This window comes from Chanos chanos, chromosome 4 (assembly GCF_902362185.1).
Source record: "Chanos chanos chromosome 4, fChaCha1.1, whole genome shotgun sequence".
NCBI classification, from domain to species: domain Eukaryota; kingdom Metazoa; phylum Chordata; class Actinopteri; order Gonorynchiformes; family Chanidae; genus Chanos; species Chanos chanos.
Window position 1 is genome coordinate 24,952,011 of NC_044498.1, and position 13,485 is coordinate 24,965,495.

Genomic DNA, 13,485 nt, shown 5'->3' on the forward strand with positions numbered 1-13,485 from the left:
GTAGGCTTTTCATTTAATTCGTTTTCACATGTGTGTTTGTGTGTGTGTTTTTTTCATGGTTTCCAAATGCCCGTATTAGCGTGTTGTGTGAGGCCGTGAGGTGTGTGTTAGAGTCCTGCGGCTGTTCCGCATGCTTGCACATTGAAGGATTCCCTTACAGAGAGCTTACACGTCCTCTGTTTCCATGGTTACCAGCAGGCAACTCAGGACACCTGATGCACGTAGGGAACATTCTGCAGTGCTCTGCAAGTAAACAGCCCACACAGACAGTGGCATCATGGGATTGGAGCACAGTGGGCATACCACAGAGGCGCTAATGGAAATGACCAGTAGGGTGTTGGAAACACTGACCACCCCAGCATCACTCTTGTCTTACTGTGATGATATTATGTGAAGTTGCAGCAGAAGTGACCTTCCTCATAGAAGCTGCTGTTTGTTTGTTTTTTTTTTGGGTTTTTTTTTTTTTTTTTGCATGTGGTTGTCTACCATGTTGATTATATGGGATTGTCTTGAATGCTTTTGTGTGAATTTGATCAGAGTCAGACCTGGTGTGGTGAATCTTATATTAGGTCATCACACAGAAGTAGTTTCTCCCCTAGAGGATAAACAGTTCAGAGAATATCTGGGGAAGTAAGTAACTAAAGTCAATAATTCTCAAGGAGTAAGTCACTACTCAGTTGGGACCCAAAGCTTTCATTAACTTTGAATAAACATTGTACGGAGGATTTTTAAATTCTCTCAGTAACATCAGTGTCCTTCATCTTCATTCTGCTGGGTGTCTCCACGTTAACACCTGTAAGACCTGCTTGGTTCTTCACCTTTAAGCTTGTCTTATATACTTATACATCTGCCAAGTGTCCCTCGTCATAAGGAAACTCAGCCTGTCCTCCGTCAGCTCTTAGAAAGTGGTGACGAGAGGAGCTGGGAATGTTTTAACTGTGAATCTCTCCCTAATTCAAGGAACCAGGATGGGCCTCAGTGCAGAATGTGACCGTCGGATAACTCCCCGTGCCGTAATAATGACGCTTATTGAAAGCCCAGGCTCCAAGTCGTCCTGCCTGTGTTGTGTTATGTTAGTATGGAGAATGGGAAGCTTCACTGGGGCCTTGTTCTTCAGGCTGACAGGCATGGGGGCTGGGTAGGGGCATGGACTGGGGATCAAAAGAGCTTTTAATTAGCGAGACTGTCGTCCACAGTTGTAACAGCGCAGTGAGGAACCATTGATCATGTGCGTGGCTAATAGGGAGGAAGCTGTAACCCCAGGCCTTTGGATTTGGCCTTGGGAGAATCATATGACTGGTGTGTACAGCGAAGATAGGCCATGCTTCATGACATACGTTTTTAGGCATAATGTTTCATGATTGCTGTCTGCAGTTTACTGTTACTGATTCAAAGAAACAGATGGTTGGTTTCATTTGGCTTCTATGTACAGATTGATGTAATTCGCTTTCCTGTTTTGATGTTGTTTATTGATTATATGTCTTCATATATGTGCATTTGAACTCTTTTATCTGCTGTTTCTTATTGCATTACTTGTTCTCAGTGGGGCAGTATTGTTAATAACGTTAGAAAGTATCGTCAAACGTTAGACCACACCATTGGCTGAATGTCTGAGTGCAAACCTCCCTGACTGGCTGACTGCATTGATAGTAGAACTGTACTCCATTGGCTGACAGACTTAGTCATTCTTTGTCCCATTAACCTATCCTTACTGACTTTCTGTCTCTTTTTTTTCCCCAGGAGTGCTGAAGCTCAAAATGAGTGCCGTCGGGGAGAATGCCCTTGACCCTCTGACCCCGGAGTCACGCAAGAGGAAAGGCTCTCCGTGTGATACCTCTGGTCCAAGGTAAGGACCAAACACATTTTCCCCAGAATACCTGTAAACATCTACATTCCTGTCTTGCCGTGGCTCTGAGTCTATGAAACCGGCTCTGGGACTGCTATGACAGATTTTTTTATTTATTTTTTTTAAATGCATCCATTGCCCTTTCTGCTCTTTTTGTTCCGTTTTGAGATTTCTTTTGGTTATTGTGTTTGCATCACATCAGTGCCTTCAAGGAACAATTGATTTGGTCAACAAATTATTAAACCTTAGGTCTTTGGTCAGCAAATTATTAAACCTTAGGTCTTTGATCAACAAATTATTAAACATTAGGTCTTTGGTCAACAAATTATTAAACATTAGGTCTTTCTTTGGAAGCACATACATACTTGCATGCATACATACATTATCAGGACAGCTAGTTTAGGGAGAGCTTCTCCAGTAAGAAATCAGTGTTTCCCAGTACGACCCCCTGTCAAAGAGGGATAGACTTGAGCTGAGATGTGCTATGTTCAACCCATGGCTTTACTTTATCTCAGACATGAGGCATTTTGCTTTGCCACAACCAGTATCCTGTTTTGAAGAAAAATAGAAAATACTCTGGAAAACATTCTGACCTTGAAAGCTCATCGGCTAAATGGATACGTTAAGTTTTATTTCATAGTGTTTTGGGAAAAGAAAGCATGTGTGCGGCTGATGTGTTTTTTTCCCCATCTCCTTCAAATAGGCCTCAGTTAGGACTCGTATTTCTGAGTAAATTAACTAATCAACTAAAGAGTACAGTAGTGCTGGACTTCATTAATGAATGTTTGCATTCGTAGCATTCCAAGCAGCAAACATGCATGTGCAGATTTTCCGAAACACTTCAACTCTCCCCAACGCAGTCATTTAGTTCTTGACCCAGACTGGAGGATGGAGATACATGTTTCAAACCAGTTTTCTCTCTTGATCAGAGAGCAGTTCTGTCGTTAATGATGGGGGCGGTGAGTGATCTTTGATCCTGCAGCTTCTCTGTTTCCACAACATCCTCGCCAGTCTCCAGTGAGATGGTACCGTCAGTCTAGCTAATGACTCCAGCTCATCAGACAAGCTTGTCAAAAAATTTTGTTCACGCCCTCTGCATGCATCGGCCAATGAGAGCTTCCTATTTGCATTACGGGCCGGTGGGTGGGTTGGTGGTTAGGGCCCTTAAATGCTGCCCTAAATCCAGCAATAAAAAGTGAACCAGAAATGTGTAATTAGTTACACCACATATAGCTCACATTGTTGTAACTGGTTTTCAAGAACATGAGCCTAACACATGTAACTGTGTGGTTACCATGGAAATGCTGCAGTTCAGACCAGGACCATCACGTCTAAGCCGTGTAAAAACGTTTTCTGTTGTGTGGTTTAGGTTGGTTTGCTTAAGGTTGCTGTCTGTGTAATGTTTGTCATCTCAGTAACGCTTGTGATATTTTCTGTGTCATACGTGATGGTGGTGGAGAATTGTTTGAAGCATTGTGTTAGTGAATAGTAAGCTAATGAACAGTCACTCATCTGCTGTTTGTGTGTCACAGCTGAACCTTGTTGTGTTTGTTTGTTAAGGTTGCTTGGAGCTAGACACTGGGTGTTTTGTGACTTCAACCTTTGTCTGTCTGTCTGTCTGTCTGTCTGTCTGTGTGTGTGTGTGTGTGTGTGCACTTTTTGCGACAGGTGTAATTTGTAGTGCAGCTGAGTGTAAAGTTAAAAGAGAATAAGAGCAGTTCTCTGTGTGATTGTGCAGAACAGGACTGGTTCGACTGGCTAAACCATACACCCTCTTCTATGAGGCCTTGGTGGGGCTGATCTAACGGACTGTTTCTACAGCAACCCCACGCAGCACCTGACCGATACAGAGCGCCTGCGTGAAACCCTGGCAATGCTCTGACCTACTTTTCCCTGCTATGTTCTCCTACACTCACATACACATACATTCTAGCAAGTCATGCGTATGTACACGCACCCATTCACCTCATCTTTACACAACTCAGTGAAGATAAGCACTCGGACACCCAAAGACATGCATACACAGCCAACGATATGTGCTCAGTAACATACATTGCTGCATCCATAGACTAACCTGGAGGAAAATTCCAGAACTACCCTCTGAATAGTCACTGTGATTATTTTTCCCTATGTACATGATGTACTTTTCTCTACAGTTTTTTTTTTTTTTTTTGAGAATGGATACATACAGTCCACTAATATACAAAACATTCTCTTGGTAGTGTTCTTCTTTCTCCCTTCTTTCTCTTTATTTTTCATTGTTTCTCTCTCTCTCTCTCTCTCTCTCTCTCCATATATTCCTTTCTCTTTCTCTTTCTCTTTCTCTCTCTCTATTCTCTTTCCTCTGCTTAGTTGATAACCCACTTTCTGACGTGCTCCATAAGCCTGTCAGGAATGCGTGGCTGTGTGTGTGTGTGTGTGTGTGCGTGTGTATCACCAGTGAGTGTAATCATTCTAGTCCTTGACTTGCGTGTGTGTTTTTGCCCTGGCTGAGTCTGTAGCCCACCCAGAGTGTGTCCCTGGGAGCACCTTGTGTCCTTACCCAGGAAATGGTTCGACGCTATGGCCTTCGTGAAGCTCTTTTCCGCTCACACTAAACAGTGACTAAGCCTTTTTCTACTCATCAGGTGACAGAATATTTGGTAAAGAAAAACAGTTCAGTCAACTTAAGCTTCAACAGTCATGTCAAACAATGGGCCTGTGAACAAAGGCCAGAAATTCATTAACACAAACTTGTAAGCCTTCCTGTATGCTAAGGTTGCTACCCATATGCGTGACAGAACAGTAGTGGAGAAGAGCAAGATCAGACCGACCTCCTGACCAAAGACAACAAAATGGAGCTTTAGCTTTGAGTGTGTCTAGCACGTAGCGATCGTAATTCACTGCGAACTTTTGCTGTGTTTGATGCTTGTCAGTTTTCTGCACAAGACCTTCCGACTTCATGTGATCACTTCCTCATGTTGTCTGTGAATTATTGAGAAGGTCCCTGCCCCTGCAGAACCTCAGAGGCTAACATCTTCCGCCGGGCGACTATGATAAGCTTTTACAGACTCACACAGACAGCTCTAGCTCCATGTTCAGAGTCAGAGCAGAAGCTACTGCTCAGAGAGTCTTCACAGCAGTTCAGCTCGCTTAGCAGAACAGCCATTAAAATTACAGCACAACTGGGTAAAGTACATTGCACATAGCTGTTTCCTGGTTGTCATACTCAAAAATGTTAGCATTCCATTACAGTCAACACACTTACTAGTTAAACAAAGACCAATTTAAATTGAGAAAATTTTTTTCCAAAAAAAAAAGGTTATAAGCTTTGGTGGATTAGTCATTGGTCACACAGTATCTCATTATTCTGGTTAAATGAATTTGGATTTAATTTATGGTTCCAAATGAATTTAAAAACTAAATTTGGCGAACCTTTAGGATCTTCATTTGCCTGTCAAAATGACATAATCTGATAAAAGCAATTTCTTAACAGCATCTCAGTGCCATTTTGATGACAGCTTGGTGAAATTTTTCTCCACTATCATCTAGTGCAACATCATTACAAAAAACAGACAGTAAGGTTCTAAATAATTGATTGTGAATATCAAACTCTATCTGACATTTTGATGTGGGGTATTTGGTGTACATGAGGAATTAACTTTTTGGTTTTAGTAATTAAATTCAAATTTTTCCATGGCTATGAGTTGCTAACACATTATTATTATTATTGAGTGGATTATCTAGCATGTGAAATTAATAGCAATGAAATGAATGTCCTGAGTTTTGCCTGCAGCTACGCAAACTCCCCTTTGATACTGGGAGGTGCTGCAGTTAGCAGCAATGTGATGCAGTCAGTGTCTACAACAGGGTAACAACATCTCCAGTCACCTGAAAACATCAGTGACTGTACTTTATTCACTAATAGTCCTGAGAGAGCCACCCACCACTGACACAAGAGCTGCTACAGCCAGCCACTGGTTTAGCCACTGGTTTAGCCGCTGGTTTAGCCACTGGTTTAGCCGCTGGTTTAGCCACTGGTTTAGCCGCTGGTTTAGCCGCTGGTTTAGCCGCTGGTTTAGCCACTGGTTTAGCCACTGGTTTAGCCACTGGTTTAGCTGTGGCTTCAGCTGCTGGCTCAGGCACTATGGACTGGCTTTTGTTGTGCTTGAGCATTGGCTCATCCAATGGGTTGAATGAGGTTACAGGCACACCTCCAGTGGTCCTTAGTTCTGCTTTGTTCTTAACGGCTAAGTTAAGTGTATCCTGTAGGAGCTGTTCTACATGAAGCCATGCTCTGATGCAAATTGCCAAGTCTGTTTATCACTGTGGAAGAGGGTCTTGTACTTCTCTGTGACTTGTCTGGTTCTTTTGATGCTTTTAGAGTTTGAACACTAAGATCTAAGTAGACTTAAATGGTTGTTACATTTACACGGGCTATGTAACAGCATTAAACACTAAAATGCTATAGATGCTAATCTGCCGATATCATTATACAAGAGATACCGAGGCTTCTTTAAGCTGAGATACAGCGAAAGGAAATAGTTTTGTGCTTTTTAGCTTCATAATGTCTTTGAGGCCTCCCCTGTAGTTTTTCCCATCATGGCCATGTTTCATGTTTATATTTGTGTGATTTTTATTTTTTTTTACCTTCTCAAAACCCTTCCATATTTAATTACTGTTCAGTTATGCGGGATGCTCTTCACAATATTGACGAATGCCATGGTTTCGGCTGTGCTTCCCTTTTGAATACAAAATGGGAATGCGCACGCATCCTCGATGAGTGACATCTGGCTTCCTCTAACGAGCTCATTAAAGCTCAGATATGGGTTGGAAGGAGCGAAAATGCGAGATATCAGTCAGCGAGCAGGAGCAGCACGCGAGACATCATCAGGAACCCGAACCCGTATGAAGCACAGGGCTCAGGCCTGTGGTTTAGTGCGTTGTTACTGTAAGAAAACGGGGATGTCAGCGTGCTCTGAGCTGACTAGTTCATATAAGAGAGTCAGACTGCACCCTGTCATATGACCACGCCAACGCAGTGACTCCGGAGGTCTGAATCATCGGCCTCTGTCCGGTTTATGACCCACTAGCATATTTGTTTTGTTTTTAAAACAAGTCACATTTACTCAGATAGGTCATTTTCAGCTGTTTTACTGTATTTTAAATATATTCCTCCCTCTCTCCCTCTCTCTCTCTACATCTCTCCCTCTCTCTCTTTCTTTCTCTCTGTGCCAGTGTGGAGAAGCGGCGTAGGGAGCTGGAGAGCTGCTACATTGACGAGCTGGCTGAGCTGCTGTCTGCCAACATGAGTGACATTGCCAGTCTGAGCGTCAAGCCAGACAAATGCCACATCCTCAAGAGCACTGTGGACCAGATCCAACAGATCAAACGTCGAGAGCAGGGTAAGACACTCACACCAGCACAGGTCCTGGTGGGTCAGGATGTTTCCTTGTTTTTCTAAGCCAATGTAATCATGGACTCATAAGACTTAAGAGCGAATAGCTTAAACAAATATAACTCTGTTGTTTTAGTACTGTAGATAATGGAGTTGGACAACAACACTGTAAATAGTACAGAGGTAGATGGAATTAGATCAGTAGTTTTTTCTATGGATCTTCCAGGAAAATTTGACCACTTACTTGACCATGGCACCAACGGCTGGTGCATTGCTAAAATGCCTTGATCAGTGTGTCACCATGTCACTGCTTTTTGCATTAGAGTTTGAGGAAACTGCACACATTAGGGCCACTGGCAAATCATGCTCATTGAGTCAAATGAGAAGAGACACCAAATCGGCTGCTGAAAGACCACAGATACAATGCCAAAAATGTGACAAATGCTTGGATTACAGAGGGTTTTGCCAAACTGGTTTGAAGAAATTCCTCACTGCCATAAACACCTTGTCACTTTTTTTCCCTCTTTTTTAAATACCCCTTCTACCCCTGAGCCAATCCAGCTGGGCTTTGGCTGCAGAGCTGCCAAAATCTTAAGGTTTAAACGTTGATTTTGGCATCGGTAGCGTGGGCAATGACACAAAGCTACAGTTTCCTACTATGTAAAGGCAGCTAGATGTTTTCCCTCCAATGAGATGTACGCTTAAATGCGTGTGATAGAGTTACCATCCAGTGAGAACGCTGTTTTACAACGACACGTAATGTAATGCACGAGAGGGTTTTATCAGAAAAAGGCTCTTTCGTGTGAGTTTGTGTAGGCCTGTGTTGAGTTTAATGCAGTACTTCATGCGGCCAGCTAAAAGAATGAGTTTTGAACATCAGTGGTCCAACATAAATTTTTGGCTAGCAAGGTGTGCTTCTAGTTATCTACATGTGGAAAAAGCACTGCTCTATTTCAGTTCATGTTGAAACACTAGTATCCTTGGGTTTTATTATTTAAATTCTGTTTTTCTTTCTTTCTTTCTTTCTTTTTTTTTTTTAAGGAGTCTTGCTGGTTTCTTAAAGTGGGGAACTGGTCAGTTGTATTTTTCAAAGCCATAAAATGATAAGGTGTCTGTAGTGTGACTGTTTGTTCTTGGTCACCTACTGCAGCGATAAGAGCATGCCGGACTTTGAAGTTCCTGATGCCTGTCTGGACCTGAGACTAAAAATCAAGGCGTCTTTGCCAATTAATCAAAAAACTGGACTCACTGGCAGAAGAAAACATATAGAATTTCCCTAAACCTTACGCAGTTTCTGTCATAGGCAGGAAACGGTTACCTTGTTGAAGGGGAATTAAGGTTATGTCTCTTTGGTCACAGTTCTCACAGTGCCAAGGGCACAGGGCTGTGTAGAGTCATTACTGGATGACTGGTGTGTGAGCGGGTTTACCCGGTCTATCAGCTAGAAATTACCAATGGGGAAAGTCAGGTGAAACTATTTTCAAGACAAGTAGTTACTTTAACGAGTCACTTAATTGCTGTGTTGCAATCAAAAACCCGCATCCACCAGCATTCCTGGAATGACTGTACATATAGATAAGTAGGTATGTATCTATTTATATCAGTATTTATAGATATAAATATAGATATAGATATAAATATAGATAGATATACACCACACACACACACACACACACACACACGTACACTATGTGTGTGTGTAACTTAGTAAGTAGGTGAATATAATGTGATAGAAAATCATAAATCAGTGAATTTTCGAAATTATTCTCTGCACAACTATAAACAAATAAAATAATGAGCGCACAAAGTGGGGAAACAGCTCTCTTTTTGGTGATCCTGAACCATGGGCATATAGAAAGAAACCTGAGTCTAAACACCTTGGGATTGGTATTGTAATGGTGTGTATGTGTGCGCGCGCACAATAGATAGACCTAGTGAACTTGATCTTGGTGTGTTTTAGCCTAAAGTGTCTGTGATAGCTTATCGTCCAAGTCATTAAAGCCTTAGTTTTGCTTTGCTGTCAGTAGAACCATTCAGAAATGACTTATTTTGATAACGCCAAAGCAAAAACAACTTAATTATCCCCAAACACCCTTTAATGGTTCTCTGCTGATAGGATGAACACAACAATTACCTTTTATGACTGTAGGTGAGTCACTGTGATTTGTGTCTCTGGCATGTCCGTGAGGCATGTTGGTTTCTGTTCAGTGATTTAGATATTCTTAAATTCAAGACTTTTTATGAGTAATGATAAGATAACCTTTTAGTCCCTGAACAATCAGAGAGAGAAAAGTCAAACCTTTTGGCTTTAAGATGCAGATTGGTATTGTGAGTCAGTCATTTTTGGAGGGGTCTACACCCATCACCTCCCTGCCATATTCATCACCTCTTATCATTCTGCTGTAAACTCATATACAGTTTCATGCCACTCAAGCGTCCTTTTGTCTTTATTTATTTATTTTTTCCACTTGAGAAATTCCCCGTGGTGAAAACTTCTGGGTATATCTGAGTCCAGCACAAAAGTATGAAAGGAAAAAATAAGTCCAGTCTTGTAAAAGCGTGAGAGCACAGCTCCCCTTATAGTTAAACATTTTCTAGGGACAGCCAGCAGGGCCTTGAGATGTGTAAAGTCCTTGGAGACCTTGGTAGTCCTTTGCTGCGGCAGATTTTATTTACTTTGAGGTTAATTAGTGATGATCTTAAAGCAGAGCCAATGTAGTATTAGTATTGGTATTGGAGAAAACATTCAAGAATCAAGTCTGTGGATCTGCAAGTGAGGCAAGGGAGACTAATTTTAAAATCTGTTTGGTTTTTCCTTTACGAGCTAATTGTTAAGGTGTATATCTATCTGTTTATCTGACTGTTTATTTATTTATTTATGTAACAGTGAAACATTTTGTAAAGACTTACATGACTGTATTATATCTGCTGGATATCTGGTAGTCCCTGTGCTTGCATTAAAATCATCCTTAACGCTGCATTATCTTTCAAGGTGGAGAAATGCCGAAATCTATCTATCTGTCTGTCTGTCTGTCTGTCTGTCTGTCTCTGTCTGCCTGTGTATTTATTTGTTTATTTGTTTTGTACCTGCTTTGTCTGGGCAGCGGAGTAAGAGTGACTCAGTGGTCACCTTAATCTTATAAGATGGCCCTTAACAGAGAATTGAAGTCACCTCCACTGTGCTATACTTGGCAGTGGTAGTGTCTGCTAACGAGCCGGACAGGGGCGTGTTGGAAGAGGAAAGGAAATGTGAGATACCGTGACCTCTTTTGGCATAGATATAGGAATTTAGTAGTGACGTAGCTGAATCCACGGCACGCAGGACGCAAGGAGCAGAGTGAGAATGCTCAGGCCACGCTGAGTTCTATGGGAATGAAAAATAAAAAAAAAATGCTGTGTTGACGTTGTAAGGGTATGTGCTTAAACAGCTGTGTTTCATTCGTTTTTGATAAACTGAGATAAATAAGAGTTAGGATAACTAAATCTCCACTAATGGACAGATGTAAGAAAAGGAAACACTTTCTCTCTTTCTCCTGCCCTCTCTCTCTCTCTCTCTCTCCCTCCCCCTCTCCCTCCCTCCCTCTCTCTTGCCCTCTCCCTCTCTCATTCTCTCGTCACTCAGGACATGGGCCCTCTTCTCTGTTTTCATTTCAGGCACTGCCCTCCCCACACAGGGTGAAGGGGGGTGGTGGTGGGGGAGCATGGGGCGTGTGAGGGAGCAGCCAATGGCAGCGCTCCTCTGCCCCCTGACCTTGTGCAGCAGAGGGCCTCTCGCAGGCCCAGTTTCCCTTCTCTGAGGGAGAGAGTGAAAGCGAGAGGGAAACAGGAACTTGTCCTCCCCTCTGCTCCTATCCTCAGCTCAGGGTGGTGTCAGTTTTATGAGGTAGGGACAGTTCCTGGCCTCGGTGAGACAGATGTGACATGGCATGGGCTGGAATGGCCGGGGCCACGGTTCCTTTGGACGTGTACGTCTGAACCCCGTGCAGATTCAGCTGTCGCTTCTCTCACATCACTGTGTAAAGTGCTGCTGCGTGAAGAGACAAATCAATTTTAAACCCCAGTTCATTCAGGAATTCAGTCACATTTCATGGCTCCTATAACAGACTTTTTCTCACCTCTATGCAAAGCCATGCACTGGTATGAGGATATGATTGCCTTCATCTTTTCCTCTCTGTCTTTACCTAACACCAAAAAAAGAGTGTGTTCAGCCCATTCAACTGCAGCCGTACTGTGGAATCAGATTGGTTTGGATTTCATTCAGGTTTCTGTTGTGCCCTTGAAGGCTGTCGTGCATTATATAAAGTGTTTTGTGGCCTGTTAACTTATGCAAAAGCCAAACCCAAAAATCGACTTCAATCTGAAACCACCGGAGAGATGAAGTCTTAGTGAACTGAGACATGACAAAGGTCACAACCCCTGGTTGGTCATTAGCTTTGTTTGTTTTAGTGCATAGTTTTATCACCCAGTGATACTGCCCCTCTGTGTTTATTCCATTTTCATATTGCTCCATCTTGCTCCCTCTCTCTCTCTCTCACTCTCTCTTTCTCTCTCCTCTTTGGACAGCTCCATGTCGTACATCATGAAGGTTTTTTTTTTGTTTGTTTTTTTTGGCTGCCTCTTATTTTAAGTACTTGATTCAGACCCAAGGTAGACTTATAAATAAAGTGTTGTCTGTCTTTCTTCACGCTGTGAGGAGGCAGATGGACAGAGGTATAATGTGAATAGATATATGGACAGACAGAGCGAGGGAGATTTTGAGAAAGAGCAATAGAAGTAACCCATGGCCTAAGCCCATGTCTTTGGTAGCATTAAAGAAAGATCTTACATCACCCTGGAACCCCCCCCCTCATGTGATGGGGATCAGGTACTGCTTCCTGCAGTGCTGCCATGGTAACGGGTTTTGTGTGAAGGAGGGCAGTGTCAGTGGAGTGGGTGACATCACTGCTATGATTGTTGGTGTGTGGGATCCAGTGCAGTAATGGAGTAGGCCTGAATGGTATGGCCTAAACTTTATATCAGGGTAGGATTTAAACCATGGACGGTAACGGTATATATCACGCTATATTCATTTTTCTTACAATTTCAATAGAAACGCTTCTGAAGGGGTAGCGCACTGTTATGGCAACTACATGGCAGCTATTACTGTACTCTTAACTGTATTACTAGGACATGTTTCACATAGTAAAGAGGTATTTTAAGAACATTTATTGTGCAAAACTGCAATAATAAATAGAAAAAAAATACAAAACCTTGTGTTACCACCCCTTGCAACTACTGTCGTCCGACATAACTTGCAAATGATCATTTTCTGCTCATTGTCTGACTTTTTAAACCCAAACCGTGTGAATCTAATGGAAGTTGCGCTGGTCTTTTTTACCAACCCCTCCTCTTCATTGTGTGCAGCGCTTTCAGCCATTTCTTTGTTTCCAAATAAAGCAACATGGGCTCTCACGTTCTCCAGATGATTTGCTGGCGCAGGCTGATGACCAGCGTTGCCAGATGTACGATAATTATCGTATTTTAAAAAGTAGTTTGTCTCAATAAATACATGTTTTCTGAAATTACACATTTGTGCCTATTTGTTGACTCGTGTACAATAATTTTACTAAAAATAGGATCATTTTAAGCCTCTGGTACGATGCTTTAACACCTTCAACACTGATGATGATGACGCCTGCGGTGAATCTTCTTCTTTCTGGCAGATTAGACATTAGGTTTAGTGCATTGCTGCCTCTCACGGGTGTAATTACATCATTGCCACTTTAGATCTGTTAGGGCTCTGCTGGTCAGCACGGTATAGTTAAAATCCATACCGTAGGCCAAATTCATACCGCTGTACTTTCTATACCGTTTGTACCGTCCACCCTTATAATGAGGATTTAACAAAAGTCTGCAACCATGAGGACTGTGTGGTTTTAACTGGAGCCCACATTGATCTTTGGAACCAGCTTGGTCACAAAGGGACATAAAATTCTCTCTGTCTGTGTCTCTCTCACTCACACACACACACTCACGCAGCCGTGGTCTTTGTGGGCAGCTGTGGTCTAAAGGGTAGAGAACCGGGCTTGTGACTGGAGGGTTGCCGGTTCAATTCCCAGGCCCAACATCCACGGCTGTGTAGGCACTTAACCAGCTCCCCGGGTGCTCACCAAGGGGCTGCCCACTGCTCCCGCGTCTGGTGTGTGTTCACTACTGGTGTGTTGGATGGGTTAAATGCAGAGGACAAATTCCCTGCTCGCTGTTCACAGTGTGTGTGTGCAAT

At 42.6% G+C, this 13,485-nt stretch overlaps 1 protein-coding gene across 1 annotated transcript in view; it reads left to right on the plus strand.

Annotated features, from left to right (window-relative positions):
* Positions 1 to 13,485, plus strand: part of ncoa1 (nuclear receptor coactivator 1) — a 39,722-nt gene that overhangs the window by 10,292 nt on the left and 15,945 nt on the right. The window contains exons 2-3 of the mRNA XM_030772000.1: positions 1,741 to 1,846; positions 7,064 to 7,230. Of these exons, the coding sequence (XP_030627860.1) occupies positions 1,758 to 1,846; positions 7,064 to 7,230 (256 nt within the window). The 5' untranslated portion in view covers positions 1,741 to 1,757. The remainder of the gene's footprint in view (positions 1 to 1,740; positions 1,847 to 7,063; positions 7,231 to 13,485) is intronic.